Source organism: Chrysemys picta, chromosome 4 (genome assembly GCF_011386835.1).
Source record: "Chrysemys picta bellii isolate R12L10 chromosome 4, ASM1138683v2, whole genome shotgun sequence".
Taxonomy (NCBI): domain Eukaryota; kingdom Metazoa; phylum Chordata; order Testudines; family Emydidae; genus Chrysemys; species Chrysemys picta.
The window spans coordinates 94,306,327-94,333,731 of record NC_088794.1 but is presented as its reverse complement, the minus strand read 5'-3'; the positions used below and the strand labels follow the sequence as shown (position 1 = coordinate 94,333,731).

Sequence of the window (27,405 nt, the reverse complement as noted above, 5' to 3'; positions counted from 1 at the left end):
TCTCTAGAGTTTAGAGTGGAATTTCATGATAGTTTCATAAAGCAGATATCGTCTATGTGGCAGTCGGAGAGAGACAAGGAAGGATGGCCATAGACATCTGTGTGTGCATATGTGTATCCCTTTGGGAATGAACTGGAAGTTTGTCTACCTTCTTTGTCTCCTCTGGATGAATGGTTTTCCAGAACTTGACGCTGCTGCTGTGACACCAAGGCACTCATTGAAGATAACACCCAGTCTGGTTTTCCGGAGGTGTCCGTAGATGTTACCCAGGAGCAGATGGACCCATAGGTACAAGAGGTTTCTGGGATGAGAAACAGAGAGAGAACTTTTCACTGGTGTGCCACCTGGCTCCAGGGAGGGTGTCAGCCAGGATGTTAATGAGCAGATCTAGATTCATAGGTTCAGTCATACATTCTAAGGCCAGAAGTAACTATAGTGACCATATAGCCTGACCTCCTGTATGACACAGGCCAGAGAACTTCCCCGAAATAATTCCTAGAACACCTCTTTTAGAAAGTATCAGAGGGGTAGCCGTGTTAGTCTGGATCTGTAAAAAGCAACAGAGAGTCCTATGGCACCTTTAAGACTAACAGATGTGGAGCATAAGCTTTCATGGACATTCATCCATGAAAGCTTATGCTTTCATAACATCTGTTAGTCTTAAAGGTGCCACAGGACTCTCTGTTGCTCTTTTAGAAAAACTACCTTAATTGAAAAATCACCAGTAATGCAGAATCCACTGTGACCCGTGGTAAAGTGTTCCAATGGTTAATTACTCTCACTGTTAAAAACATATGCCTTATTTCCAGTCCGAATTTGTCTCGCTTCAACTTCCAGTCATTGGATTATGTTATAGCTTTTGCTACTAGACTGAAGAGCCTATTATCAAATATTTGTTCCCCATGTAAGTACTTATAGACAGTGATCAAGTCACCCCTTGACCTTCTCTTTGTTAACCTAAATAGACTAAGCTCCTGGCATATATCACTATAAGGCATGTTTTCTAATCCTTAAATCATCCTCATGGCTCTTCTTTGAACCCTCTGCAATTTATCAACAAAATAGTCTGCGACATCTCAGCTAAAAAGGAACGGTCAGAGGGAAGAGAGAAAGCTGTCCATGGATAAGAGTGATGGAGATTTTCACCTGATGTGGGGGAAAGGCCAACCTAGGAAAACAGCCCTGGACCTCTTTGTAAATCAGCATACTTCTACTGAAGTCAGTGGAGCTAAACCAGTTTACAGCTGTGGAGGATCTGGCCCATTTGTAAGTACGATCCTGAACAAGAGTGACATCTAACATAGCAAAGGAATTGAAAGAGGATGGAGAAAGACCCCTCTCATTGTGGGACACAGAACTCAGGAAGTTCTCAAATAGAATAGCTGAGGGTATGTTCACACCGCTGAAACTCAGCGAGACGAGAGGGTCTTGGAGCCTGGGTTCCAGCCTGAGCAGAAACGTCCACCCTGCTGCTCTAGCCCCGCAGGCTGAGCCCCAGAAGCCCGAGTCAATTGACCTGAGTTCTGAGACTTGGTACCAGAGGTTTTTCTTTGTCGTGTAGACATATCTTAAGGGTTGCAAAATGGACGTCCTTCAGAACAGTTTCACCATCCCTAAGATGAGGAAGGGAGAACCCCTACTGACTGGAACCATGCAGCCCATTCACAGTACTGAGAGCAGCACAGTATCCTGGCCAAGTTATTTTTCATAATTGGCATATTATAAACCAGCAAAGAACTAATTCACTGCTGCCCTTATCAATCTGATACAAGCTCCCAGCAGGGACATCAGCTGCCTAATGCTCTCACTCACACATATGCACAGTGAGATGAATAAGTATTGCAGGCTGATATTCATTCAAGTGGTTATTATTATTATAGCATCTAGAGGCCTCAGGGGCTGTATATATACATTGTAAGTCCCAGATCCTCAAAGTCATTTAGGCTCCTAATGCCCATTTAAATCAATGGGAGTTAGGTGTCTAAATACCTTTGAAGATCTGGGCCTATAAGACTAAGCATTGATGTCTGGGTGATATTCGGGCCTTACAAATGTGAATAGCACCCTATTTTCTGCTTCTCAATGAGGGACCCAGTCCTAGGAAGGAAGGACAATAGGAACCAATCTCTAGGGAGAGAATTGAAGTTGGGGACCGTATGTGAAGAGTGGGCAACAAAGAGCAGGGTAGAATTCAAGTTGGTTTAGATTTCCAGCCGTATCCATACATACTAAGGTTTTCCTGTGGGAATTTACATGACTAACAACATAAGAACTGCCATACAGGGCCAGATCAATGGTCCATCTAGCCCAGTATCCTGTCTCCGATAGTGGCCAGTACCAGAGCTACAAGGAAAGTGTACAGAAAAGGGAAGCTGGAGTGATTCACCCCTATCTTCTCCTCCCAGCTTCTGGCAGTCAGAGGTTTAAGGTTACCCAGAGCATGGGATTGCATCCCTGGCTGTTTTAACTAATATCCACTGATGGGCCTATCCTTCATAAACTTATCAAGTTCTTTTTTGAAGTCAGTTATACTTTTGGCCATCACCACATCCCATGGCAATGGGTTCCACAGGTTAATTGTGCGTTGTGTGAAAAAGTACTTCCTTTTGTTTGTATTAAACCTGCAGCCTATTAATTTTATCAGGTGACCCCTGTTTTTTGTATCATGGGAAAGGGTGAGTAACACTTCTCCATTCACTTTATGCACACAATTCACAATTTTATAGCCCTGTATCATATCAGTGTTAACAGCTAATTTAGAACCCATCATTATATATGTGTAGTTGGGATTATTTCTTCCAATGTGCATCACTTCGCATTGATCAATGTTCAGTTTCATCTGCCATTTTGTCACTCAGTCACCCAGTTTTCTGAGATCCCCCTGTAACGCTTCACAGTCAGCTTTGGACTGAACTATCTTGAATAACTGTGTCATCTGCAAACTTTGCCACTTCATTATTCACTAGGGTGACCAGATGTCCCGATTTTATAGGGACAGTCCTGATATTCGGGGCTTTTTCTTATATAGGCACCTATTGCCCCCCACCCCCGTCCCGATTTTTCACACTTGCTCTCTGGTCACCTTACTATTCCCTCCTTTTTCCAGATTATTAATGAACATCTTGAACAGCACAGGTCCCAGTACAGATCCTTACTGGACCCTGCTGTGTATCTCTCTCCATTGTGAAAATTGACCATTTATTCTTATCCTTTGTTTCCTATCTTTTACCCATTACTGATCCATGAGACCTTCCCTCTTATCTCACAACTCCTTAGTTTCCTTAAGAGCCTTTGATGAGGGACATTGTCAAAAGCTTTCTGAAAATCAACACACACTATACTGACCAGATCACCCTTATCCACATGCTTGTTGACAACCTCAAAGAATTAAAATAGACTAGTGAGGTATGACTTCCCTTTACTCAACCAGTGTTGACTCTTCCCCAACAAATTGTGTTTATCTTTCTGTCTGATAATTCTGTTCTTTACTATAATTTCTACCAATCTGCCCAGTACTGAAGTCAGACTCACTGGCCTTTAATTGCCTGGATCACCTCAGGAACCCTTTTTAAAAATCGGCATTATATTAGCTGCCTTCCAGTCATCTGGTAAAGAGTCTTCTTTCAGCGATAGTTTACATATTACAGTTAGTAGTTCTGCAATTTCACATTTGAGTTCCTTCAGAATTCTTGAGTCAATACCATCTAGCCCTGGTGACTTATTATTGTTTAATTTATCAATTTGTTCTAAAACCTCTTCTATTAACATATCAGTGTGGGGTAGAACTTCAGATTTGTCTCCCAAAAAGGATAGCTCTGTTGTGGCTATCTCCCCCATATCCTCTGCAGCAAAGACCGATGCAAAGAATTCATTTAGCTTCTCTGCTATGGCTTTGTTTTCCTTGAGTGTTCCTTTAACATCTTGGTCATCTAGTCGCCCCACTGCCTGTTTGGCAGGCTTCCTGCTTTCAGTGTACTTTAAAAAATTCTTACTGTTAGTTTTTGCATCTTTAGAAAGTTTCTTCTCCAGTTTTTTCTTGGCCTGCCTAATTATAGTCTTACACTTTTCCTGCCAGAGTTTGTGCACCTTCTTATTATCCTCATTAGGATAGGACTTCCAAATTTTAAAGGATTAATTTTTGCCTCTAACAGCCTCAACTACTTTGTTGTTTAACTAGGGTGGATTGTTTTGATCCTCTTCTTGTCTTTTCTGATTTGGGGTATATATTTATCCTCTATCATGGTGTTTTTAAATAATCACCATGCTGCTTGGAAGCATTTAACCCTTGTAACAGCTCATTTTAATTTCCATCTGACAAGAGTTCTAATTCTTGTATAGTTCCTCTTTTTAAAGTTAAATGCTACCGTGGTGGGTTTCTTTGGCATTTTCTCTGTATAACAATGTTATATTTAATTACATCATGGTCTAATTTAGGACTAAATCAAGAATTGCCTCTCCCCTTGCAGGTTCCAGGACTAGCTATTCCAAGAAACAATCATTTATGGTGTCTAGAAATTTTATCTCTGCATCACACCTGAGGTGACATTTACCCAGGCAATATGAGGATCCTTGAAATCCCCCATTATTAAGGCCGTGAGTCTGTCATGGAGGTCACGGATTCCTTGACTTTCTGGGACCTCCATGACTTCTGCAGTGGCCGGTACAGCTGGCCCAGAGGCCACCTGAGCAGCTTGGGCAGCACCCGGGTCAGCCGCACCATCCGCTTCTGGGGCAGTCTCAGGCCACCGCGCCCCTCTCACCCAGCAGCAGCAGGAGTTTGGGTGTGGGAGGGGGCTCAGGGCTGAGGCAGGGGGTTGGGGTGCGGGAGGGAGGGAGTGAGGGCTCTGGGTGGCGTTCCCCCCAGACCGCCCCCGCCCCAGAGCACCCAAGTTTTAGTCAGGGGTATATAGTACTAGTCATGGACAGTTCACAGGCTGTGAATTTTTGTTTACTGCCCGTTACCTGTCCATGACTTTTGCTAAAAATACCCATGACTAAAACGTAGCCTTAGCATTATTATTATGCTTTCTGCTTTTGTAGCCTCTCTAATCTCCCTGAGCTTTTCACAGTCACTGTCACCATCCTGGTCACGTGGTTGGTAGTATATTCCTATGGCTATACCCATATTATTCAAGTATGGAATTTCTAGCTATAGAGATTGTATGGTACAGTTTGTTTCATGTAAGATTTTTATATTACTTGTCTCTATGCTTTCTTTAATGCTACTCCTCCATCTCTGTGACCTACTTGGTCATTCCTATATATTTTATACTGTGTATTACCGTGTCCCATTGATTAGCCTTACTTCTCCAAGTTTCTGTGATACCTATTATATCAAAATCCTCATTTAATGCCAGTTCACCCATTCATACATCTTAGTATTAAGACTTCTAGCATTTATATATAAGCACTGGTACATTTGGTCAATATTCAGTTGCTTGCCTTTAAGTGTTCTATTTAAATGGGACTCTATTTTGTTTGATTATTCCTCACTAGTTCTTACCTGTACTTTACCAACTTCTTTCCTATCCTCTTTACTAGGATATTGAGTTCCCTTTTGACAAAATTCATCCCTAAGGGATGTCTCCACCTGAACTGTGTGCTCCCAGGGGTGGTACGTTATATGGGCCCGTGGTGCCTGGGCTCCAGCAAATTCAGGGCCCAGGGGACCCAGCTCCACCAATGTTCGGGGCTGGGTCTCTCCCTATAATATCCAGAGTAGATAAGTATTTGTAATTTAACAAGTAATTTGTAACTACTTTAAAAAATATAATTATCACAGTAGGTAAATTCAGGAAAAGCACAGAACATAAATATGTAGTTCTTTGTCCTAGTGGTTCTGGCCAGGTTGTGAACCCCTTACTCACCCAGACTAGTGAGCAGTTTGCTCATATGAGAACACTCATTGAAGTCAGAAGGACTATTCATGCCAGTGACTGCTCACTTGCATGAGTAAGAGAGTTTATAATATGTCCCTGTTGTTATTATAAGTAAATATTTATATTTGGTAGCACCTAAACACCCAATCAGGGCCAGAAAACACAATCACTATGTCTGCAGTGCTACAGTCAAAAATCGGAGATAGCAAACTGAAGTCTGGGTAGCAAAAATGCCAAACAATTTTCCATAAATTTTATTTAAAAATAAATATTTATGGAAAATTATTGCATTTCAAAATGTCTTACCAAGTCTTGAACTTGTAGTTACAGATATTAGAGCAATGTATTTCTAACCCTTTGAATATACAGCCACATAGCAAACTGCTCCACTAATAAAGTAAATACAACAACTACTTTCACAGTGACAAGCAGATGATTTCCCCACTTGCTCCAGCTGTACAAAGCCCCTGTGCCATCACCTCTAGGTTGTGAGGGTTCTCATGTTTGGGAGAGGAGTAACAAGCTTTACAACAGAATGGGAAATTGGGAGGGCTTGACATCTGGAAGGAGACATGAAGGGCTTATTGGGGAAGGGCAATCTGAGCTGTGGCATGAAGGGAAACGATCGGCAACTGGAAGAGGATGGCTAGGGCCATTTATAGAGCAAGGAAGTGTCGGATGCACATCAAATAGTCGGAGTGTTAAGGAATATCTGTCCCAGGTTAAATGTGCATCTGCTCCTCAGGTGGCACATAACAGTGGAGGTGGGGATGCAACTCTTTGGCTAGTACCTTAGGGTTGGGATGGGATTTGGGGAACCATTCCTGGGACAAGAGCAGGGACGATTTCATCTATGTGAATCTTCTTTCTCCAGAGACCAGGGGATGGGGAGCCAGAGCCCTGCACCTGGGGATTATAAATTCTGAACTTTGTGTGTTAAACATTAAGGGGAACATTTCACAAACGTAGGACTTGGTTTTTATGAACTGGTTTTCTCCCAGCTTGTCAAAGGCTCATTTTCTTCTTGGGGACTAAGGGCAGTCCTGGTCCCACTGAGTCAAGGGAAGGTCCCTTCTAGTCCTACATTTCCATGATTCTATGACTACATAGCATATTCCTGCCTCCCTGGCGACACCCATTCTGCAGGTAGGTTGGTGAAACATGCAAAGAGATAATATGAAGTATGAGCATTGCTTGCCAGACAATCAATCAATCAAACATCTATCCAGGTGCTTACATGGCCCCATCTCTGTAGTACCTGTGCAACTCCCAAGGATTCAACATAGAAATAATAATAATCTCTCTTTTTTTCTTTCCCAGCCAAAAAAAGAAGTAGCTTGATTAATTTATAGGATTTGGCAGCTTTGTTTGTTTATATTTGCTAACCATGTTCCACTATCGGTTATGGAAACTCATGTTCAGGTGAAGTAAGCAAACTGTCTTCCTTGAAAGAAATTCATATGATAAATGAGTTATGCAAGTTGGGACCAAGTTTACTGATTTGAAAAAAAGAGCCCTTTTTGATATGTACAGTTGCTGCGTGTTTTATTATGACACACCCAATTCAAATCAATAGGAGAACTCTTTTTGGTGGATGACCAGCTGGATGCAAATTTTGTTGAAAGGATGCACTAATGAAATATTTCTGTGTATGTCTTAGAAACTGCAGGGTGGGAAAGGAGGGAGCATAAACTAAAGAGGAATTATTGCAATGCTATTGAAATAAAAATATGGTTCCTTTTAAGGCTGAACAAGACCAGTTTTCTCCCTCACTGCCAAATATTGTTCATCCTCTGTGAGGGATCTCATGATAAAAGTGCCTCTCCACTCTCCTCCTCCCACTTGCTTTCCAGCACATTGGGTTTTATTACAATGGGGAGGTAATGACAGCTAATTGTTCACCGTCTTCAAGGCATTTCACATCCTGGAACGGTTTCAAGAACTGCTGAATGCACAAGGAATATATGCAAAAAGAATGAAGGGAAACAATCTAAAATAGAAGTGGAAATACTGAAAAATTGCCCCAATCACCACAAGAGGAAATTTCAGTTGCCATGGAACTGCTATGAAGACACATACTCCATAGGATTCCAGCCAGCATGGACATACCGTTTCAGAGAGGAATTCCACATTGTAAGATTCCTGGGAGACATTGACAGGGTAGTGCCACGACGATGTTCTTACTGCAGGAGGCCAACTCCTAGCTGGCCCTACAGGACACTCGCACTATTGCATAACTTCTCTGGTATGTGTATAGTAACAATATACTTATCCTGCTGTAATTGAAAGGGTCCCCTATCAGGAATTGCCTCATGTAGTAGCCTTCTCCCTTTGCTCTTTCCTGAAGCAGAGCTATGGTGGGAGTGCAGACAAGAAAGGATAGAGTTCCTGAAGCCTTGTGGGTATTGAACTGTGTGCCCGTTCCACACATGTTCAGAATCCTCCAAGAGTACCACAGCTTTGTACAGTTCTCTACCTTTCTAGCAGTGCTTGGCTCATTCTCTCAGCCCTTCACAAATGTGGGCACTCATTCAACTACTCCTGGTATCACAGGAAGCCCAGTTCATCCTACCTTCCTTGCAGCTACTTGCTCAGGTCTGTTGGGTTTTTGCAGACAGGTGGAGAAAGAATTTCCTTTGAAAATAACTTCACTCTGTATTACTGCCAGGGGGGGGTTATTTTCCATTTGCTGAGGAAACAGATCCATTAATTAGCATTTGCTTCAGGGACTCCACATATTCTACACTGATTGTTTTCATAGCATGTTGATGGAGAAGACTTTTTTTGTTCTGGGCTTTTTTGTTTTTTTTCAGAAATGGAGACAGTGCCTTAAGGCTACATTAACTTGTTTGAGTCCGTTCCATCATCCTATGAAAGCCAGCAGCTTGGCTTTCTGGTAACCAGACACACACATGGAGATGGGAGGCTTCTGATTATCAAGGAGGGCAGCTCAGCTCTTCTGTTCGGTGTGGGTCCTGCTTAAGAGATAGGAAGGACTAAAGGGACAGGAGTTGTAGTACCTGGACTGGAAGACTGATCGGATGACACCATCACATTTTTGCCTGGAGGCAGTCTGGGAGGGGGACTCAGTAAAGAAGGGTTTTTCTCATGTATTCCAGAGCAGGACACAGCAACTGTAACAAAACAATAAAGAATGGGGAACATTTAATGTTTATATATATTGATCCAGGCTTAAAATTCTTAGGGCTCCAATTACATTACAATAGGAACATCCACCCAGTATAACCCATGTTAGTGCAGTATATTGCACCAAAATCTGCTCTCATCCTACAGTTGCAATACAGTCTTCCCCCAATTAGGTCTTAATTATAACAGTATGGCTCCCAGAGATGCACACACTATAGCAACATAATTCACCTAAAGATGTCCTCTTTAGTACAGATATATTCTGCCCAGCTATGCCCTTGTCATCGCAATATATCCTCCAAAGATGCACTTGCTATAACAATTTACCCCGAAAGTGCCCATGCAACAGCAATATACTCATTCAATGATACCCTCCTTATAGTGTAGCCATCTATCTGCCTAGTGATGTTGTGTGTGTGTGTGGTTCTATACACAGGAGGAATATATAATTTTAGAAGTGTCTGGAAATGAGAAGGTGGAGGCAACACCATCTACCCATGAGTCACCAGTCATGAGTGAATGCTTTGCAGTTCACAGTCTGAGACCTACTGTTCCAAAACATTTGTAAAATAGTTTTACTGTGACATGTGTATCTACAGAATACATGACAGGATGATATAAAGGCTTTATGAGCATTCATTTGGGATCTGCATAACTTACTCATGGCTTCACCATGCATTAACGATGCCCCAGTATGAACGATGCCATGCTGATAAAACCTTTACACTGCTGTACAAATCCAGAGTCTGTCTTTATTGCCTTTCACAAAGGCTGAGATTTTCAAAGGATCCAAAACCAAACAATGTTCTTGTATTTGCCAGATGCCAATTTTAACTGATGTCCTAGGGTGCTCTCCCTTCTCCAGTGAAAACGGTGTTATATTTATTCATATTAGTAATTCCCTTGTACTATGTCTATTTGAGGGATGTCTTTGTTATCTATAGCCACCTCAGTGATAACTCTTCCTTTTGCTCCTTGCTTGGACTTATTCACATCAAATTTTAGGCACATTTGTGGGGGTGGTCTTTTTTAATTGTGGTGAAAAGACCAAGTCTTAGAAAATGTCAAAGGACATAAGAATTATTCTGTACCCTGAAAAACCTTCATTTCCCCATGGTTTAGAGGAAATAACAAAAATACCATGGTAAAAGTGACCTGTTTTGAGCAGAGGTGTTGTCCTACTGGATCAAACTCTTGTCATACTAGAGATGACCCTTAGTCTCAATTGTCCACCAGGGAATGCTTTGCAGTCCATAGGGTGACAAGTTTTGAATAGAGGAGCTCTCTTACTGCAGCCGACCCTTGTCATACAGGAGGTAGAGTCTTGGTCTCCACAGACCAAAAGCCAAAGATCTCGTGATTTTCATGCTATGTCCAAAATATGCAAGGACCTGGATGCTTTACGATCTGAGCCAGTGATATGTGATAAAGAATTATCATGAGGAATGTCAGAAGCACAATGAAGATAACATTCCCCAAACACTGGAATGGGGTTGGGGAGTCAGAGAAGCCGAAGGGCATAACCAGGTATTCATAGTGGCCATGTGTGGTACAGAGGGCTGTCTTCCTCTTGTCACCTTCCCAGATGTAGACCAAGTTATACACCCTGCAGGTCAAGCTTGGTGAAGAGCTTTGCTATGCCAACCCGTTCTAGGAGTTGTAGTACCTGGACTGGAAGACTGATCAGATGACACCATCACATTTTTGCCAATTGATCAGTGGAAGAGGATACTTGTTCCTGATGGTAGTATTATTCAGGGCATGATGATCAACACAAAGGAACAGTGTCCCATCTTTCTGTTTAACACACAGGATGGGGGCTCCTGTAGGGGATTAGGAGGGCTGGATAAAGTTCTTGGGCAGATTTTCATCCAGGTAATCCCACAGGGCCTTGAGCTCAGGTTCCAATAAAGGGTAAATGTGCCCAAAGGGAACCTTTGCCCATGGCTGGAGATCTACAGGGCAATTGTAGGTTGGGGCGGGGGGTAGGACATTGGCCTTCCTTTTATCAAAGACATCCGCGAGATCACTATACTTGGCTGGAATTGATGAACCAGTATTGTCTGAAGCTGAGGTAGTACCGAGGAGGGAAAATACAAGTGAAATACAACTTCCTTTGGGTGTGGCACGGGCCCAGAGCTGGAGAGGGAACCTGCAGATGTGGTTGACAGGGCTCCGCCTATGCTAGGGCACATGTGGGCAGCAGAGGGGATGTGTTTGGAAAGCTTGCTTCTGATAAAACACAACATGACAGCTTATGAGGATCGCTTCTGTCTTTGACTAGCCCATTTTGAAGTCTTTATGTTGATCCCCTAGTGATAACTGAAAACTGTCCTGATTTGCCAGGTAGTATGGAAATGGGGATTTCCTTTTGGATGGTTGGTAAAAAGAATCTTCCTCTGGCCACCGAGTTAGGACATAAGCAGAGGGCAACAAAACTGCACACAACTCTAATACTACACTGTACCTAGACAGCAGCAACCTGCTAGTGCAGGCATTTCTCTCAGATTGCCACTCTGACTCTCAGGGGTTACTTGTGTACACAGTAGAGGGAGGCTAAGATCCACTTCCCTGGAAAAAGAAAAGGCGAGTACCCAGCCAAAACACCCATTCAGTCCTTGGCTTCTCTGTAGAGACTGGCACCACAAACTAGGAACTATACTGAGGCCACCATGTCATTTCATGATCAAATACATGAGTTTCAGATGGTAGCGGGATTTGAACCTTGAGTTGAAAGGTCCCATCTTTGCCTGATCTTCTGGGTGCAAGGATAGCCGCATCAGCAACAGCAAGCGGCATTGGTTAACGAACCCTCGAGACTTGTGGTGATCATCATCAAACCACTCTGGCAATGGGATTTTCAGACCATGCTCCAGGGCTGCCACCAAGGATCCTGGAGCTGTCTGGACCTGCACTCGGAGAGAGGCGTTCTCTAACTGCAGCTGGGCAATTTGATTCTGGAGGCTCTGGAGTAGGGACGCCGTCTCTGGGACTGCAGCACCCAGGTGCTCAATCAAGCCTGGTAGGATCTGGTACAGTGGAGTCTGTGCAAACTGTCAGGTGCTGGTTCCAAGCAGTCAGGCCTGGTGGTTGGAGAGGAAGTTGAAGCCAGGTGGTCAAAGTCCACAGATAAGCCAAATTAGTACCCTAGCCGAAGTCCAGATGCAGGCCAAGGGTCAAAACTGATCAGAGTCCATGAGTCTTGGAGTCAAGAGGCAGATGCAGTCCTGAAGCAAGGTCAGAGCAGGGCATGGGCAAAGCTGGGGCAGGAACAGGAAGAACAGCAGGCTGGCAGTCTAGAGAGTCTGTTGCCTGGTGACTTGCAGTGTAGGTTCCTGGCTGGGTAGTGCTGTTGCACAGACTAATTTGCAAGTCTGGAGGCTTTGGGGAAATACCTGAGCCTGGGGTCATCTGACCCAGGCTCTGCTCAGGGATAGGCTGCTGCCACATGCCTGAGGCACTGCAGGCTCTTTTGGAAGGGTCAGTCATGGCAGCTGAGTGAACAGCACTTAGCCTCAGCAGTTCGAGCTCCATTCCTGCAGATCAAAAGGGAAGACAGAGCGCACAGCACACAAAAAACATTGAAAGATGGTGCCAAATGTGGACGGAAGCAGAGGGATTGCTGGGATGCGAACCAATGCATCACGGCGCATTGGGACAGGACTCAGAATGCCCCACATCCCCTTCCCACAAGCCAGAGCACCAGAATGGAAAGAGGTGCTCTGTAGGATAACTGTCCATAATGCACCACTCCCAATGCTTCTGCGAGTGCCGCAAATGTGGCCATCCCAGTGTGCTTGCAGCTGTCAGTGTGGACAGACTGCAGCACTTTCCCTACTGCGCTCTCCGAAGGCTGGTTTAACTCAAAGCTCTCTACATGTGCAAGTGTAGCCATGCCCTCAGGCTTTCAGACCTAGCACTCTGTCACAGGGATCTCCAGGACTGAGATGTTGCTGTTTCTGGTGCTGTATTTCACCACAGTACCAAGGAACCTGTATCAATTTGTCCCCCTCAAAATAATGAGTATCCAAATTTTCTTTCTTCTAACCCACAATTTGCAACACTGGTTTATGTGATGGCAAAAATCCTGATTTTAGGTTTCTGGTAATGTGGTGATCAGAAATGGTGTACTTGTTTTGTATATGATGTGTTGTTGGTGTTAATTTTGCCTATGTCATCTGAAATGGCATTGATCTTTTTCACATCTATGTCACCTTGTAAATTCATGTCTAATTTGATGCCCACTGTCACCCAGTCTTTTTCCTGTTACTAATTGCTAGGATTCTCTCTCTCATTAAGTGTATGATTTCACATTATTTTCCCCCAAGCTATATTAAGCTGCACTTTGCAAGGACTAATCTAGTTCATTACTTTCTGCCACGCTTCTAATCTGTCCAGTCATTATGCGTTACTGCTCTGTCCTCCCTGATGTTTGAAACTCCTCCTTCTCCGTAAATGTCAATAATGAGCTGTTGACTCCCTTGTTGGGATAATTAATGAAGATGTTGAATAAGATCTAACAATGATCTCTCTGGTTCTGCACCGGATGCCTCCCCAACTGGACACATTGCTGTTTATGTTATACTTTATCTAGGATCTTTGATTCAGTTTTCAGTCCACATGGCAGTGTTCCTAACCAGATCAATTTGCACAAATTTCTCAATTAGACTTCAGAAATACCATGTTGAATGCTCTACTGAAATCAGAATACATTCTGTTTATTGCATGCTCCATGGCTGCTAATTTTGTAGTTTTACGTATGTATATATATCTGAACAATCAAATTAGCCTGGCGAGATTTATTTTTTATAATCCCCTGCCATTTATTGCTCATGGTTCTGTCACACTGCAGATGAAAAAGGTAATGTTTTTAATTGTGCTTGAGCTCTGTTAGAGCCACAAGGGAGCATTGCTCACTTACGCCACTGGCAAAAGGCTGCTCAGGGATCTTTTGGGTATTGGACACAGTGAAGCTCTGTTCTGCCACACTGCCGCTTCCCTCCTTTTGCTCCAGAGATAGGGCAGTGGCTGGCAAAGTAGGCAGCTAGGCATCTCTGCCAGCTTGACACTAATGGAATGTCCCCCTGCATAAGGGCAATGATCCACTAGTCATCTCTAGCTATTTTAAATCCACTTTTCACCACTTAGAGCACCAAGTGGACTTAGCAGACTGGAGAATCTGTCCTCTCAAAGTATTTGTTACAATATTTTACAAGGGATAGAAGTTAGACTGACAAGACAGAAATGGCCAGAATCGCTAGTTTTTCCTGTTTTGAAAGTTGGTACTACATTTGCTTTCATCCAGTCTTTCAGGACCTCTTCAACTGTCTTTGACTTTTCAAAAATAAATGCCAGCAGTTCAACAAATTTGCTAGCTACAGAGCTGGCTCCAGGCACCAGCTTGGCAAGCAGGTGCTTGGGGCGGCCATTCCGGAGAGGGGCGGCACGTCCAGCTATTCGGCGGCAATTCGGCGGACGGTCCCTCACTCCCGCTCGGAGCGAAGGACCTTCCGCCGAATTGCCACCGCAGATCGCGATCACAGCTTTTTTTTTTGGCTGCTTGGGGCGGCCAAAACCCTGGAGCCCGCCCTGGCTAGCTAATTCCCTTAATATCCTAGAATTCATATTGTCCCGACTGGTTGATTTGTAAGTTAATGCTTGATTCTGTGGTTTGAACTGCCTGTTCATGCCACCGACACATAATGATTTGCCCCACACTAACAAAATTTCCAGAAGGTATCAAAACTATACAGTGCAGAAGGTCTTTTGCATTACTTTACTGTCAATACAGAAAGAGTAAAACAAAAGAGAAAGATGTTGAGTAACTCAGAGAGCCACCTAGCGATTTACCAGATCACAAGATCTATGACTCCTATGACAGCTAGGACAAAAAACCCACTGATACATTTATTATATAATGCCTCTCCCATTCCTCACCCCCATACCTGGGCTGGTCTCCCTCTTCCCTCAGACACGTAATTATTGTTAATATGAATCCACACAGAATGGCTAAGTGTACCCAAGGATCATTGGAGAGATGGACAGAAAAGACAAAAATGTGATTGCATGGAGCCCCATCTGCTGATTGCACTATTCCCTTACTAAAAACATTTTCCTGCCCTATATTGATACAGAGCAAGGAGTCTGTTCAGACTGTTGGATTCTATGGTATCAGCAGATGTGGTCAGATGGCACATTTGAGCAATATTCTTTCCCTCTACTGGAGGGCAAGCATCATCAACAGCCACAGAATCAAACCCATTCGATAGGATCATCTTACAAACCGTATCCCCTCTCTCTGCCTTCCATTGTATCAGATACATATTCAGACATACAGACACTGAACACACAGAGAGCAAAACATGTAACCATTCACTTTGACATACCAGAATATACACAGACATTGCTCTTCTTCAATGAGTCTGAGGTTCCCCATTACCTTGAAAATAACAGAATCCCAATTTCAATTTGCCCCACGTTAGTAGTGATGGAAAGTTGTTACCACCTGACAGTGGTTCATGGCCTATGTGAAACAAGCTGGCGGTGTCAATTCCATTCCCCTAGTGGACAGATGTATCCACATCACCAATACACACATGTGAGACCGGGGGCAGTCTCCACAGAGGTCATTAGGAATGAGCTACCTCCCTACACCTAAAGAGGAAGCATATTTAGTGAGGAAATTTGCACTGTTGTTGCCTATACCATATCTGTTCTGGTGGCAGAGAACGTCAGTCTCCTGGGCTGTTCATCTGGCACCTTTCAACAGCACTACCTTAACCTAAAAACATAAAGAAGCAAATGAATATAAACAAAAGAGCTCCTTAGTCTTCTTAGTCTTGGGGCTGGGCCTTTTTAGAATACTGAGCCTAATGCATTTCATCTTCAGTGCACTACATCCTCATTCAAGGTTTCTCTCTGGTACCTATTCAGTCTCTGACAGAAAGGCAACTCTGTCTTTGGCTCCCAGCTTCATGAAAATCCAGACGCACCCCCAGTAATGAGATTCATTACTTCCAATGGCTTATCCATTCATTCACATTAATTAACTCATGAATAGGGATCTTAGAGATACATAGGATTACATCCCTCTATTTGCACAGGTATAAAGCTGGGCTTGTTTTCTGTCAAGAGACTCCATTCTAAGAGAAATGTATATTTTATTTAATGTGCTGTATTATTTTCTGACTTGCAGAGTTATATGTCTCCCTTTAATTTGAGATGGATGAACTTGGGGACTAAATACCTCCCTCCCCACACTCCACAGTGGGGTGGGCTCACCTTCCAAATAAGGGTTGGTTGGGGCCCACTGCTGGACTTGCAGAACTTACAGTATCTACAAAAACAATGAGGAAATTTGTTAGTCTCTAAAGGTGCCACAAGGGCGCCTCGTTATTTTTGCTGATACAGACTAACACGACTACCACTCTGAAACCTGTTACAGTATCTAGTATTTGACCTCCAGGAAGACCTTTTCAGCAAACGGTCTGATCAGCACCAGGGGCGCTGGAACAATTTGTATAGTGCGGGTGGTGAAAGCCATTGACCCAAACTGTAAATCCTGTATATGATGGAAACCACTTCAAGCCAGGGGGTGCTGCTACTACACCCCCAGCACCCTTGATCCCAGCACCCCAATCAGTGCAGTCATCAGGCAGGCAGCCCACTTCCTTTCAGTAGCTTAAACAGAGCTCTGAATGGTAGCCTTAGCTTAGCTGTGAGAAAAACTTCCATTCACCAGAGGTTACAAATCCTGGCCTTTCAGGGAGCTGATAAAGGAATGTGTGAGCACTCTGTCTTTAATAGAAGCTCAGTGTCAGCACTAGGAAGGGATGTAGAAGGGGAGATAAGGGCTTGATTTGTCTTTAATAGAGGTGCATATGTTCCGGGGGAGGAGAGATGTGAACTTCTCTGATAAGGCAGCTTTATGCTTTTGAGGGGAGAAAGATGTATGTTCAAAGTCACCACCCTTTGGTTCTTTACAGCCTTGCTTCCCTGCATGAGAGACCAGTGACAAATCCTCCCTGAATTCATCCTTCCATCTTTTGTAATAGCCAGATGGCACCAATAAGGTCTCAATTATAATTTCACCCCTCACCCTGTGATTTTAGGGTGTCTTGCGGCAGAGAATGAAAGCCTGTTTCCTATGTATCTATACAATCTGAGGAGCAGGCAGACGAGGTTCGCAAAGCCTGTGGCTGCGTGCTCCACAGATCTGAAAATGTTAAGGCAATCTCGGCTTTTATTTGAAATAAAAAGCATGTTCCCAGCCCTTTCTGTTGCAGAGATAGCCCTGAAAATATGCACTGATCACCAGGGTTGAAAGTCTCTCATGGTGCTTTCTTAATCTGGGTTGAGATTTTCAAAGCCGGCTAAAGGATTTGGCCACACTGCTTCTATTCATTTCAAGGGCTCACCATAGATAATCCCAAGGCTGGCATTTGGGGTCCATGAACACGTTGGTGGATTTCTCACTTTTGGGGGAGAGCCTAGATCAGTGTGCATCTGGTCAAGGAGGGTTACCAGCCAGCACAGTGCTACCAGCTCTCTCCTGGATATGAGTCAGTTGTGCCAGCTCCTCCACTGAACAGCCAGTGTGGCCTCTCGATACTAGGAGGGACAGCTCGATAACACGACTGATAGAATAACGTGACTGGTGGATGAAGCATAATACTGAGAGTAAGGGACTACTGCATTCTTACCCCAGGTCTAACACTGATTCCCTCTGGGTGGCCTTGGTGATGTCACTAAGGAACGTATTAGATCAGAGCACTAATCCATTTAGTCCTGCCCCCATCTGAAGATGTTTCAGAGGATGGTCACACTGTAACTCTGTGGCAGAAGTAGGAAGAGAACCTAGAAGTCCTGATTTCCATTCCTTTGCTCTAAGCAGTAGAGGAGACCTCCCACAACAGCTATGTTCCACTGGGACCATGCAATTGTCAATCTATATGGGGATGTTCATGAGCACAGGAGACAGAGCGTTCACAGGCGCTGGACTTAGATTGTGGAATGCACTCCCAGAGATAGGAATGGTCATAGGACTGATGTGCAAAACTCTTCAAATTCGCTTTTCCTCAAAAAGGTCTTCACACATAAAAGCATGTGCACACATGCATACCACCCATAGAGTTATTTGTCCTACAGGCTAGGAAGGAAGAAAGAGATTATTATTATTTCTATTTTTAAATAATTGGGAGGCATTCATATTTTTTGTCAGCAAGGGGCATATAAGTACCACTTCTGACCTTCACCAGACCCTGCCAGAACAGATGCAAAACCTGCAGACATATCTCCACTGCTACAATGATCAACAACGTTCCCCCAGAATTCACCTTTCAAGATCCATGAGTCCTACACATGCCTATCACAGCAAATGGCGAACCTCATCCAGTGCATTGAATGTCTCAAAAACTATGTGAGTGAAACCAGACTCACTACTCTCTTGAATGAACTCGTGCAGAAAAAGGATAACAGACAAGAACATCTTATCGCCTTTGGGTGAACACTTTTCACAAAGCATTCGCTCTATATCTGACCTCATCTTCTAAGGAAACCTGCACAACACTTTCAAAAAGACAAGCCTGGGAGCTTAAATTCGTAACTCTGATAGACACCAAAAATCATGGACTGTGTAGGGATATTAAAGAAGGTACTAACAGTGATTCCCCCAAGGGACAGTGACCCCCCATAATTTGTCCCCCATACTTTAAAATCCAACAGTTTCACCAAATACAAAAATCTCTTGGCTCTTCTGTTAAAACTTGTAGGCTACCGTCTGCAGAAACCATTGATTGTATCTGTCCTGTGAAAAATACTTTATTACTATGTAAAACTTACAAACAAGTTAATTGACTTTGTTCTTGAAGTAATTGATACAATGTAAACAAATGCTATAAGCCGTTAAGTGACTTTCACTTTATTGTAACAGCAATGGCTCCTAGGAACAGACCCCCCACACTCTGTGATTAAAGGGCCGGGAGTCTCAAATGAATTAGCACACACCCCAAAAGTGGTGGAAACAGTAAATTAAAATATGGTTAAAATATGGAATGTATGATGATAAATGTTTGATGTACATGAATGGTTAGGGAGGTGCCAGCCTAAAAAGGGAGTATCCATCGGCTGAAGAATGTGTCAAGTGGACCACCAGACAATCCCCGAAGGGTAAACTGGGATCCACCCCATCACCTGGAAGGATGAGAAACACAAACTGTGGACAGTGTGGAGCCACCAGGAATGTGCCACTTTGGACAGTGTGGAGCCACCAGGAATGTGCCATCTGCTGATTGAGTCAGCAACAGCAGGATGAAACCGCTTCCATAGACTAACATAGAAATTAATTCCTATAAGAATGGACTCTAAAGACTGAGGACTTTGAGTCTCTGGTTCTGCTGCCAACCTCCAGGAGCATCAGGTGCACCTGACACAGACTCGGCTCCATCCTTATGACCAAGATACCTGGCCAGTAACTTGGCATGAGCAACTTCTAGGCTGGTAACTATAACACCTATACAGAACTTGAATAAATGAGTGTGTGTGTGTGTAAGAAATAAGTAGTGATAGGAATAAGTAGTCAAACAACGTTGTTTACTTTTATCTTTTGCTTTATCATTATATTTACAATAAATGTGGCATCTTTGCCTTATCCCTCTTAATAAGATCCTGCTGGTTTTTATTCTATTGGTATAACAACTGAACAGAGATGAATCTGAAGAAGTGGGTTTTTTACCCATGAAAGCTTACCCCCAAATAAATCTGGTAGTCTTTAAGTCGTTGTTTTTATTGGATTTATGGTTTATGACAACAATCTTTATCCTCCTAATCCCCCTTTTTGTCTTATGACTACAGAGGTGTTTACAGGCCACTCTGCCTGAAATGGTCCCTTACAATATGTGCCAAATACTTATGGTAAACAAGTTGTTCCATCTTGCATTTAGCTGTGACGCGCAGAGTACTTTTCCCAAACCTGAAGAAGAGCTCTGTGTGGCTCAAAAGCTTGTCTCTCTCACCCACAGATGTTGGTTCAATCAGGGCCGCCCAGAGGATTCAGGGAGCCTGGGGTCTTTGGCGGTGGGGGGCTCCCGCCACCGAATTGCCGCCAAAGACTCACAGCGGAAGAAGCTACGGGGGCACAGGCCCTGCGAGAGTTTTCCAGGGCCCCCGGAGCGAGTGAAGGACCCCACTCCAGGGGCCCTGAAAAACTCTCATGGGGGCCCCTGCGGGGCCCAGGGCCTGGGGCAAATTTACCCACTTGCCCCCCCCACCCCGGGCGGCCCTGGGTTCAATTAAAAATATTACCGCACCCATTTTGTTTCTCTAATATAAGCACCTAGATAGAAGCAATAGCCCCCCCTCCCCACCGCATGTGACAAAGGCAAATAAAGGTTAGTGTAAAGGAATTACTACACAGGGAGAGCACTGGACCCAGTTTTTACAGCTTAACAACAAGAGTTTTAAAAAAAGAAGAGCCTCGTCCAGATCATTTAGTTTGGGGGTAGTGAATTTAGGCTGCTAGGTAAGAGATTAAAGCCAGGACCTCCATGGTAGCATTCTCCGAAATGCTTCCAGTTCCACATGCAGGACCAGAAAGACAGGCAGAACTGCAGAGTCTTAATGTATGGATGAGCCAATGGTGTAGGGAGGAGGGGTTTAGGTTTATTAGGGACTGGGGAACCTTTTGGGAAAGGAGGAGCCTGTGCAGGAAGGATGGGCTCCACCTAAATCAAAATGGAACCAGATTTCTGGCATGTACAATTTAAAAGGTTGTAGAAGATTTTTTTACACTAAGGGCTGGGGAAAAGCTGACAGGTGAACATAGTTCAGGTGGAGACAACTCTTAGGAAAGGATTTATTAAAGGGGGAACTCTATAGCCTAGTAAACAAAATAGGAAAGAAGTTGGTAAAGTACATATAGAGGCTAGTGAGGAACAGTCAAACATATAAGAGTCTCATTTAAATATAACACTTGAAGGCAAGCAACTGAATATTGACCAAATGTGCAAGTGCTTATATAGAAATATTAGAGATCTAAATATTAAGATAGGTGAACTAGAGTGGCTGGCATTTAATTAGGATATTGATATAACAGGCATTGTAGAAACTTGGTGGAATGAGAATAATCAGTGGGATATGGTAATATCAGGGTATAAAATATACAGAAATGACAGAGCAGGTCATGGAGATGCAGGACTGGCACTATATGTGAAAGAAAGCAGAGTCAAACAAAGTAAAAAATCTTATATGAAACCAACTGTATCACAGATTCTCTATGGATGGAAATTCCAGGCTTGAACAATAAGAGTATTGCAGTAGGAACACTGCAGCTCCCATCGGCTCGGAACAGCGAACCGTGGCCACTGGGAGTGCGGGGGACCATGCCTGCGGATGGTCAACATAAACAAAATGTCTCGCGGTCCGCCAGCGGATTACCTTGATGGGCCACATGCCAAAGGTTGCTGACCCTGCCTTATGGCTTAGGCTTCCCCTGCATGAAACCTCAAACTGATCTGAGATGACAGGATCAGGACCCAAGGGTCTTTTATACAGTTTTCTAGCAGCCACCTGACCATATAGTCCTGGGTGAACAATAGGCTTTTGATGTAAACTTCTGTTTCCTAAACCTCACCGGTAATTAACTACATGGATTAACATAAAATAATTTATCCATTAAGCACTTTATCACAAACTTTAAAGAGACATATAGACAATGACGTTATTGCACCAAGATTCATCTAAATGTTAATATTCCCTTTTGATCTATGAATCAATAGCTATAGTGACAGACAGGAACTGTTTGTTTACATGGCTAGCATCTATAAGTAAACACATACAATTAGTATCGCTTCTAACTTCTAACAACATAGGTTTGCATTTCAAAGTTCTAGCCTATTTACCATGAAATGGCCATAATTACCATTCGCATATCTTTCTAACATGACTTTAAAGGTTGGCTCTGGGTTATTTAGCCTGCAAGCTGCTTAACCCTTTCTGGCCATACTTCACACTTTGTACAAGATTCGTTGCAATTATATAACAGTGGTAGCAACAATGATTTGCATGATTATATTTTAATTAGATAATGTCACAGGACTTATCCCTGTTCAGTCTCTGACAGGGCCTGCTGGCATAAGTGACCAGCTGCTCCTGCAAAAGAGCTATACCCAGTACTTTCTCCAATGCATCGCACTGGAGGACCAGTGACTCTCCTGACTGGCAGTATTTGAGGACATGGAAATCCATTATCATTTGTTTCAGCACATCAAATGCTTACTGTTGGGGACCTGCCCAGTGCCACTCAACATCCTGTCTTGTGAGCTGACATAGGGGTTCTGCTACCTCCGCCAGGTGTGGACAGAACTTGGAAAGAAAATGTATCATTACTAAGAAGTGCCATAACCCTTTCACATCCACTGAAGTTGGCATGTCTCTGTCTGTCTTGATCTTGTTGAGATCTGTTTTCAGTCCATTGCTGGGAGCAGATGTCCAATGTATGTCACCTCACGCTATTTGAGTCAAATTTTTTCTAGGCTGAGTTTTATGTTCTTGTCCCTGAATTGCTGTAGAAAGACTTGTCATTTTCCATCATGGTCTCGTTCAGCTTCTGTATCATTGCTCACTTCACCACAATGAGGATATCACCTGCCACTATTTTCACCCCAGGCAGTCCTTCTAGTGCTTGGATGAGTCTTCTCTGGAACACCCCTGGGGCTGGGCTTATGCCCATTGCCATGTGCAGCCATCTGTAGCAACCATATGGTGTTGCAAAGGCTGTCAGCATACTCAACTCTTTCTCTAGGTGTATGTGCCAAAACCTGTTCCTCACACCACAGTGATTCTGTTACAAAGACTCTGGCTTTGGAAAGTTCTGGCAAGAGGTCATCAACTGTGGGCAGTGGATAGTGGCATCTTTCCAGTGCCTGGTTTTGTGGCTTTGGGTCTATGCGGAGGCATAATATGCCTGATTGAGTCTTTACCACCACCATGCTGCTTACCCAGGCTGTCCTGGCCTCTACAGGTGCTATGATACTCCCAATCTGCAGCTCCATGTGTGCAAGATTACAAGAATTGTCCTTTGTGGTAAGCACACAGTGGGGTCTACTTTCAGTCACAGCTTTCCTTCGAGGCACCCATGACCTTTGAAAACATTCCCAAACACTTTTAAAATTGTTACCATTATCCATGGGACTCCTTCTTTTGCTTCTTGCACTTCAGCCGTACAATTCTGATGCTGCGTCCTGATTAGATCCATGGCTTGCATGGCTCTGTTCCCCAAGAGGGGTCTGTGGTGCCAACCATCTGCCACCACAAACTTCAGTTGGTACTGTCGGTTATTTTTCAAGTTAGTTAGGGTGAGGTCACATTTTCCTGTGCTGTCATTACATATCATTAGATTATGCCTGCTCTTTGTAATGGATGTGTGCAAGCCCAATTCACCCCAAGGAATCACACTATCCAGCTGAAATTGCACAGAGTGTTTCCCAGTTAACATTTCTGTATCCATGGAGGTTGGTTTTGTGCCTTGTTGCTTTCCTGTCCTGACAGCCTGCTCTCAGACAAGGAGAGAGTCGGGATGTCATCACCACTGGCTGAGGTGCCCTCCCCCTCTTGGACAAGTCTGATTGAATCTTTCTGGGACCTTCCTCTACTCTTGCACACACGGCTAAAATGGTTCAACTTACCACATTCTTTGCAGACCTAGTGCGGGGCACTTCTCCTTTACCAGCTCATGCTGCCTCCCAGAGTAAATGCATCTCACTGTGGGTATGGAACACTGGCCACCTGCTCTCCTTTGCTGTTGTCTCCTGCATGTACTTCTGGGGGTGTTGTGCCTCCTAGGGCTTTCATCCTTTCTGATGTGGCTTCCATTGCACTCCCCACATCTAAGCATCTGTCTAAGGTGAGATTACCTTTCTGGAGCAGTGGCTCCCACAAGTGATGATCCCAAGTGCCACAGACTATCCTGTCCAGATTTCGGGTGTCTGTCAAACCCCCAAACCGCACGTAGCAGCCAGTGTGCATAAGGCTGTAGCACAGGGATCTCTCTCCTCCCCTTCAGAGTGGGCTCTAGTGAAAAACCTGTTTTAGTCCACAGTTTCATTCTACTTTGGGGAGCAATATGTCCCAAGGCTCCTAGGGCTGCTGGGAGGCTTGAGGCAATGGTGAGCTCCAGAGTGCTGCAGACCTCTCTGCCTTGTTCCTCAATAAGGTAAAACAATAGATTTTCTTTCCTGCTGATGTTGCTCTCCTGCCTGGCCAGATCTGGGAAGAGCTTGAGCTCCTCCTTGCACTGGGTCCATTGTTGGGGTGTGTTTGTGTCTGCAAAATCCAGACCCCTAGAGGACTTCAGACTGAATTCCATGGCTCACGCTTCCAGCTGCTGCACTTTAAAGAACTCACCGGTCAGATGCTACCACCATATTTCACTTGCAAACAGTGAAGCTGAGCATGGGTTAAGTTGAACAAAAGTGGAACTTTATTAAACACAGTGGACTGCTCTGGCCATGTGTCTGCACTGCTTCCAGCCTAACTCCCTGTGTTTCCTGTTTTTCTCTTGTCCTGTCCCCTCCAGGGAACATGGCTCCCCTGACTCCAGTTCCCTGGATCATGATACAAAGGGAACATTAGAAGATTTCAAACAGATGGTGACTCGCAATCGACATTAGGGAACCGTGATACTATTTGCCTCAGGGACATTTGTCCTGACCACTCCTTAGTCAGTCCTACAGAAGGAACAGAAAACACCTAAACAAAACCAGGCATGACACTGGCTCTGCGTTTCTTGAAAACACCTAGAATCCTGCTGACAGAGGTAACACACCCATTGCCAGTGAAAAATATCAGGGTCTGTAGATACAGGCTCCAGGTGGCTAAATAGGTCACTGTAGGAGAATCTGTTTTAAGGATAAAAAGTGGCTGTGTGATCAGAAAAATATCAAGATTCAAAGATGTCTGATACTGGAAGACACCCAGTCAGAGGCAGAGTAATCCTCTCATCTGACAGCTCTTCTACCCTGAGCTCCATTCTTGACCTCACTATTTTGTGTTTCGTTACTTGGTTGTGTTAGTGCGGGGTTATTATTATTTTTATTTTCATTTTTTGTAATGAGAAGATGTAGCAGTAACCACTGGTGTTAGTGGACCCTGACCCCTTCAATCTGATAAGGCTACTAACTGGGACCAGGAAACAGAGTTCAGCTCTTCCAGGTGTCATAGTCTTATTATTACATACACTCCTTATTTCAGTTTAATTTATTGTCATGCTTCCTCAACCATCTAGTAATAAAATAATAATAACAACAACAGCAGCACTTTGCATTTATACAATGATTTTATCCAAGGAACTCAAAGGACCTTACAAAGGTGTGTAAAAATTCTTAGTCCCACTTTGCAGAGAGGCAAACACCTTTGTAAGGTGCTAGATAGGTTGAGTGACATTCCCTGGTCACACATTGGCAGAGTCAGAGTGGGAGGCAATCAAGGGAGGAAACAAGGTGTGGGTAGGAAGAAAGATTTGATACAAACACAAATGTTTCAGTAACTGCATGGGGAACATGGAAAATGACCAACACCATTGTTTTGTTTATATTTTCCCTTCCCCCCACCTTCTGCTCACCCTCCTGTGACTCAAGTCACTCATTAAGCTGAGTGATTTCAAACAATAATTACTTGCATGGAAGGAAATATAACTCCCTCATTTTATTTGCAATTTAATATTACAATAATGATTTATTTTCATGAATGAGACTAGAATGTTTATTTTGAAGTCAGCTGCTGACAACCCCTTATAAAACTGTAGAAGGCTGTGATTTTTTAGAGCTGTGTGAAATGTCAGTTATGCAGAGAGAGTCAGGATGGTCCTATGGCAAATACACAGGCCTAGGAGCCAGAAGAGTGGGGTCCTATTCTTACTCTTCCATTGCACAACTGTGGGCAGGTCACATCACCATTTGCATTACAGTTGAGTTTAAAGGCCCCGATAAGTATTGGGGGCCACTGGACTAGATGCTGTTCAAACACAAAGGAAAACACAGTCCCTGACTAGAAGTGATGACAATCTAAAACAGACGCACTGAATGAGTGCGGCAAATAGGAGGGAATGGAGGGAACAGTAATAAGCACATTGCTGCTATCATCTAGTTTATGTGCAAAGTTTGATGGTTCTGAAACATTCAAAAGGATTTAAAAAGAACCACACTACTTAAGTATCAGGTGTCCCGAATTCATGTGCAGCCAAGTTTTCGAAAGGGGCCACTGATTTTAGGTGGCTCAGGTTTTAGGTGCCTAGCTTGAACATCTCTGTATCTCATTTTCACCCTCTGTAAAATGAAGTAATAATTTTTCCCTTGCAGGCGTATTTTGAAATGTGATTCATGAATATTCGTAAAGTGCTTTGAGATCCTTGACTGGAAAGGGCTACGAATGTGCACAGTATTATTAAGCCCTGAAAACACGTGAAAATTGCCAGCTTTTAAGGTTTCATTGTAAACTTGGCTCAGGTTCACTGAAAACTTCGTTAAGGTTCCAAAACATTTAGAGCAAACCTGGCCCGAGTTTTGAGTGAACTGGACATGATTTATTGATTTGTGTTGAAAACGCACATGATTCATGGTTGTGGTGCCAAACTGAGTGAAACACAGTGGTTTAGAGTGAGCTTGAATTTCTGTGTTCAGTTGAATCTACAACCAGAGTGAAATCTACCTGGATTGTAAACACATGGGGTTCACAAACAATCAAAAGGCTCCCACAAGGCCCTGTTAATTGAAACCACCATGTTTTGAACAGCATGAGATTTTTGTAAAAAGAGTCTGTCACAGTCTCCTGTGTCTGAAAGCTGCCCTTTAAAAAGTGTATTTAAGTGCTGCATGAAAGGTGCCAAATTGAAATCCCTGGAGACAGGAGTTTTCTCTATCTCTACAGATCAGAAACAGAATGTACAGTGGCACTGCAAGCTTCCCCCACATAGGTCCTTCAACCCTGATCTGGTGTAACCAATTATAATATTGAGTGTATTGTTTACAGTGTCCATGGCCTATTCAGTGCTTGGCCTTTCTGCTGAGACTGCCATCAAAGGTGGTCATTAGCAGCAGCTGGATCCTGTCCCAGGCAGAGACCATGCTTCATTCAGACTACACTACGGGCTTGTCCATCCTGGCACTTTACAGCGCTGCAACTTTCTTGCTCAGGGGTGTGAAAAAACACCCCCCCGAGCGCTGCAAGTTTCAGCGCTGTAAAGTGCCAATGGTGACAGCTCAGCAGTGCTGGGAGCCGCGCTCCCAGCATTGGGAGCTATTCCCCTTGTGGAGGTGGGTTTTTTAGAGCGCTGGGAGACTACACAGCCATGTTAAAGCGCTGTCGCTTATCATTGCCAGTGAAGACG

General features: G+C 43.8%; 1 protein-coding gene across 28 annotated transcripts in view; it reads right to left on the bottom strand.

Moving 5' to 3' along the window:
* Positions 1-27,405, bottom strand: part of LTK (leukocyte receptor tyrosine kinase) — a 208,870-nt gene that overhangs the window by 79,812 nt on the left and 101,653 nt on the right. For 23 of the 28 annotated variants that reach the window (XM_065593124.1, XM_042849521.2, XM_042849524.2 and 20 more), the window contains 2 exons: positions 8,900-9,013; positions 149-301 (listed from right to left, as the gene is read on the bottom strand). In XM_065593124.1, the coding sequence (XP_065449196.1) occupies positions 149-301; positions 8,900-9,013 (267 nt within the window). Of the gene's footprint in view, positions 1-148; positions 302-8,899; positions 9,014-10,692; positions 10,753-27,405 lie in introns of those variants that run through there. The other 5 variants (XM_065593130.1, XM_065593131.1, XM_042849533.2 and 2 more) reach the window with 3 other exon arrangements.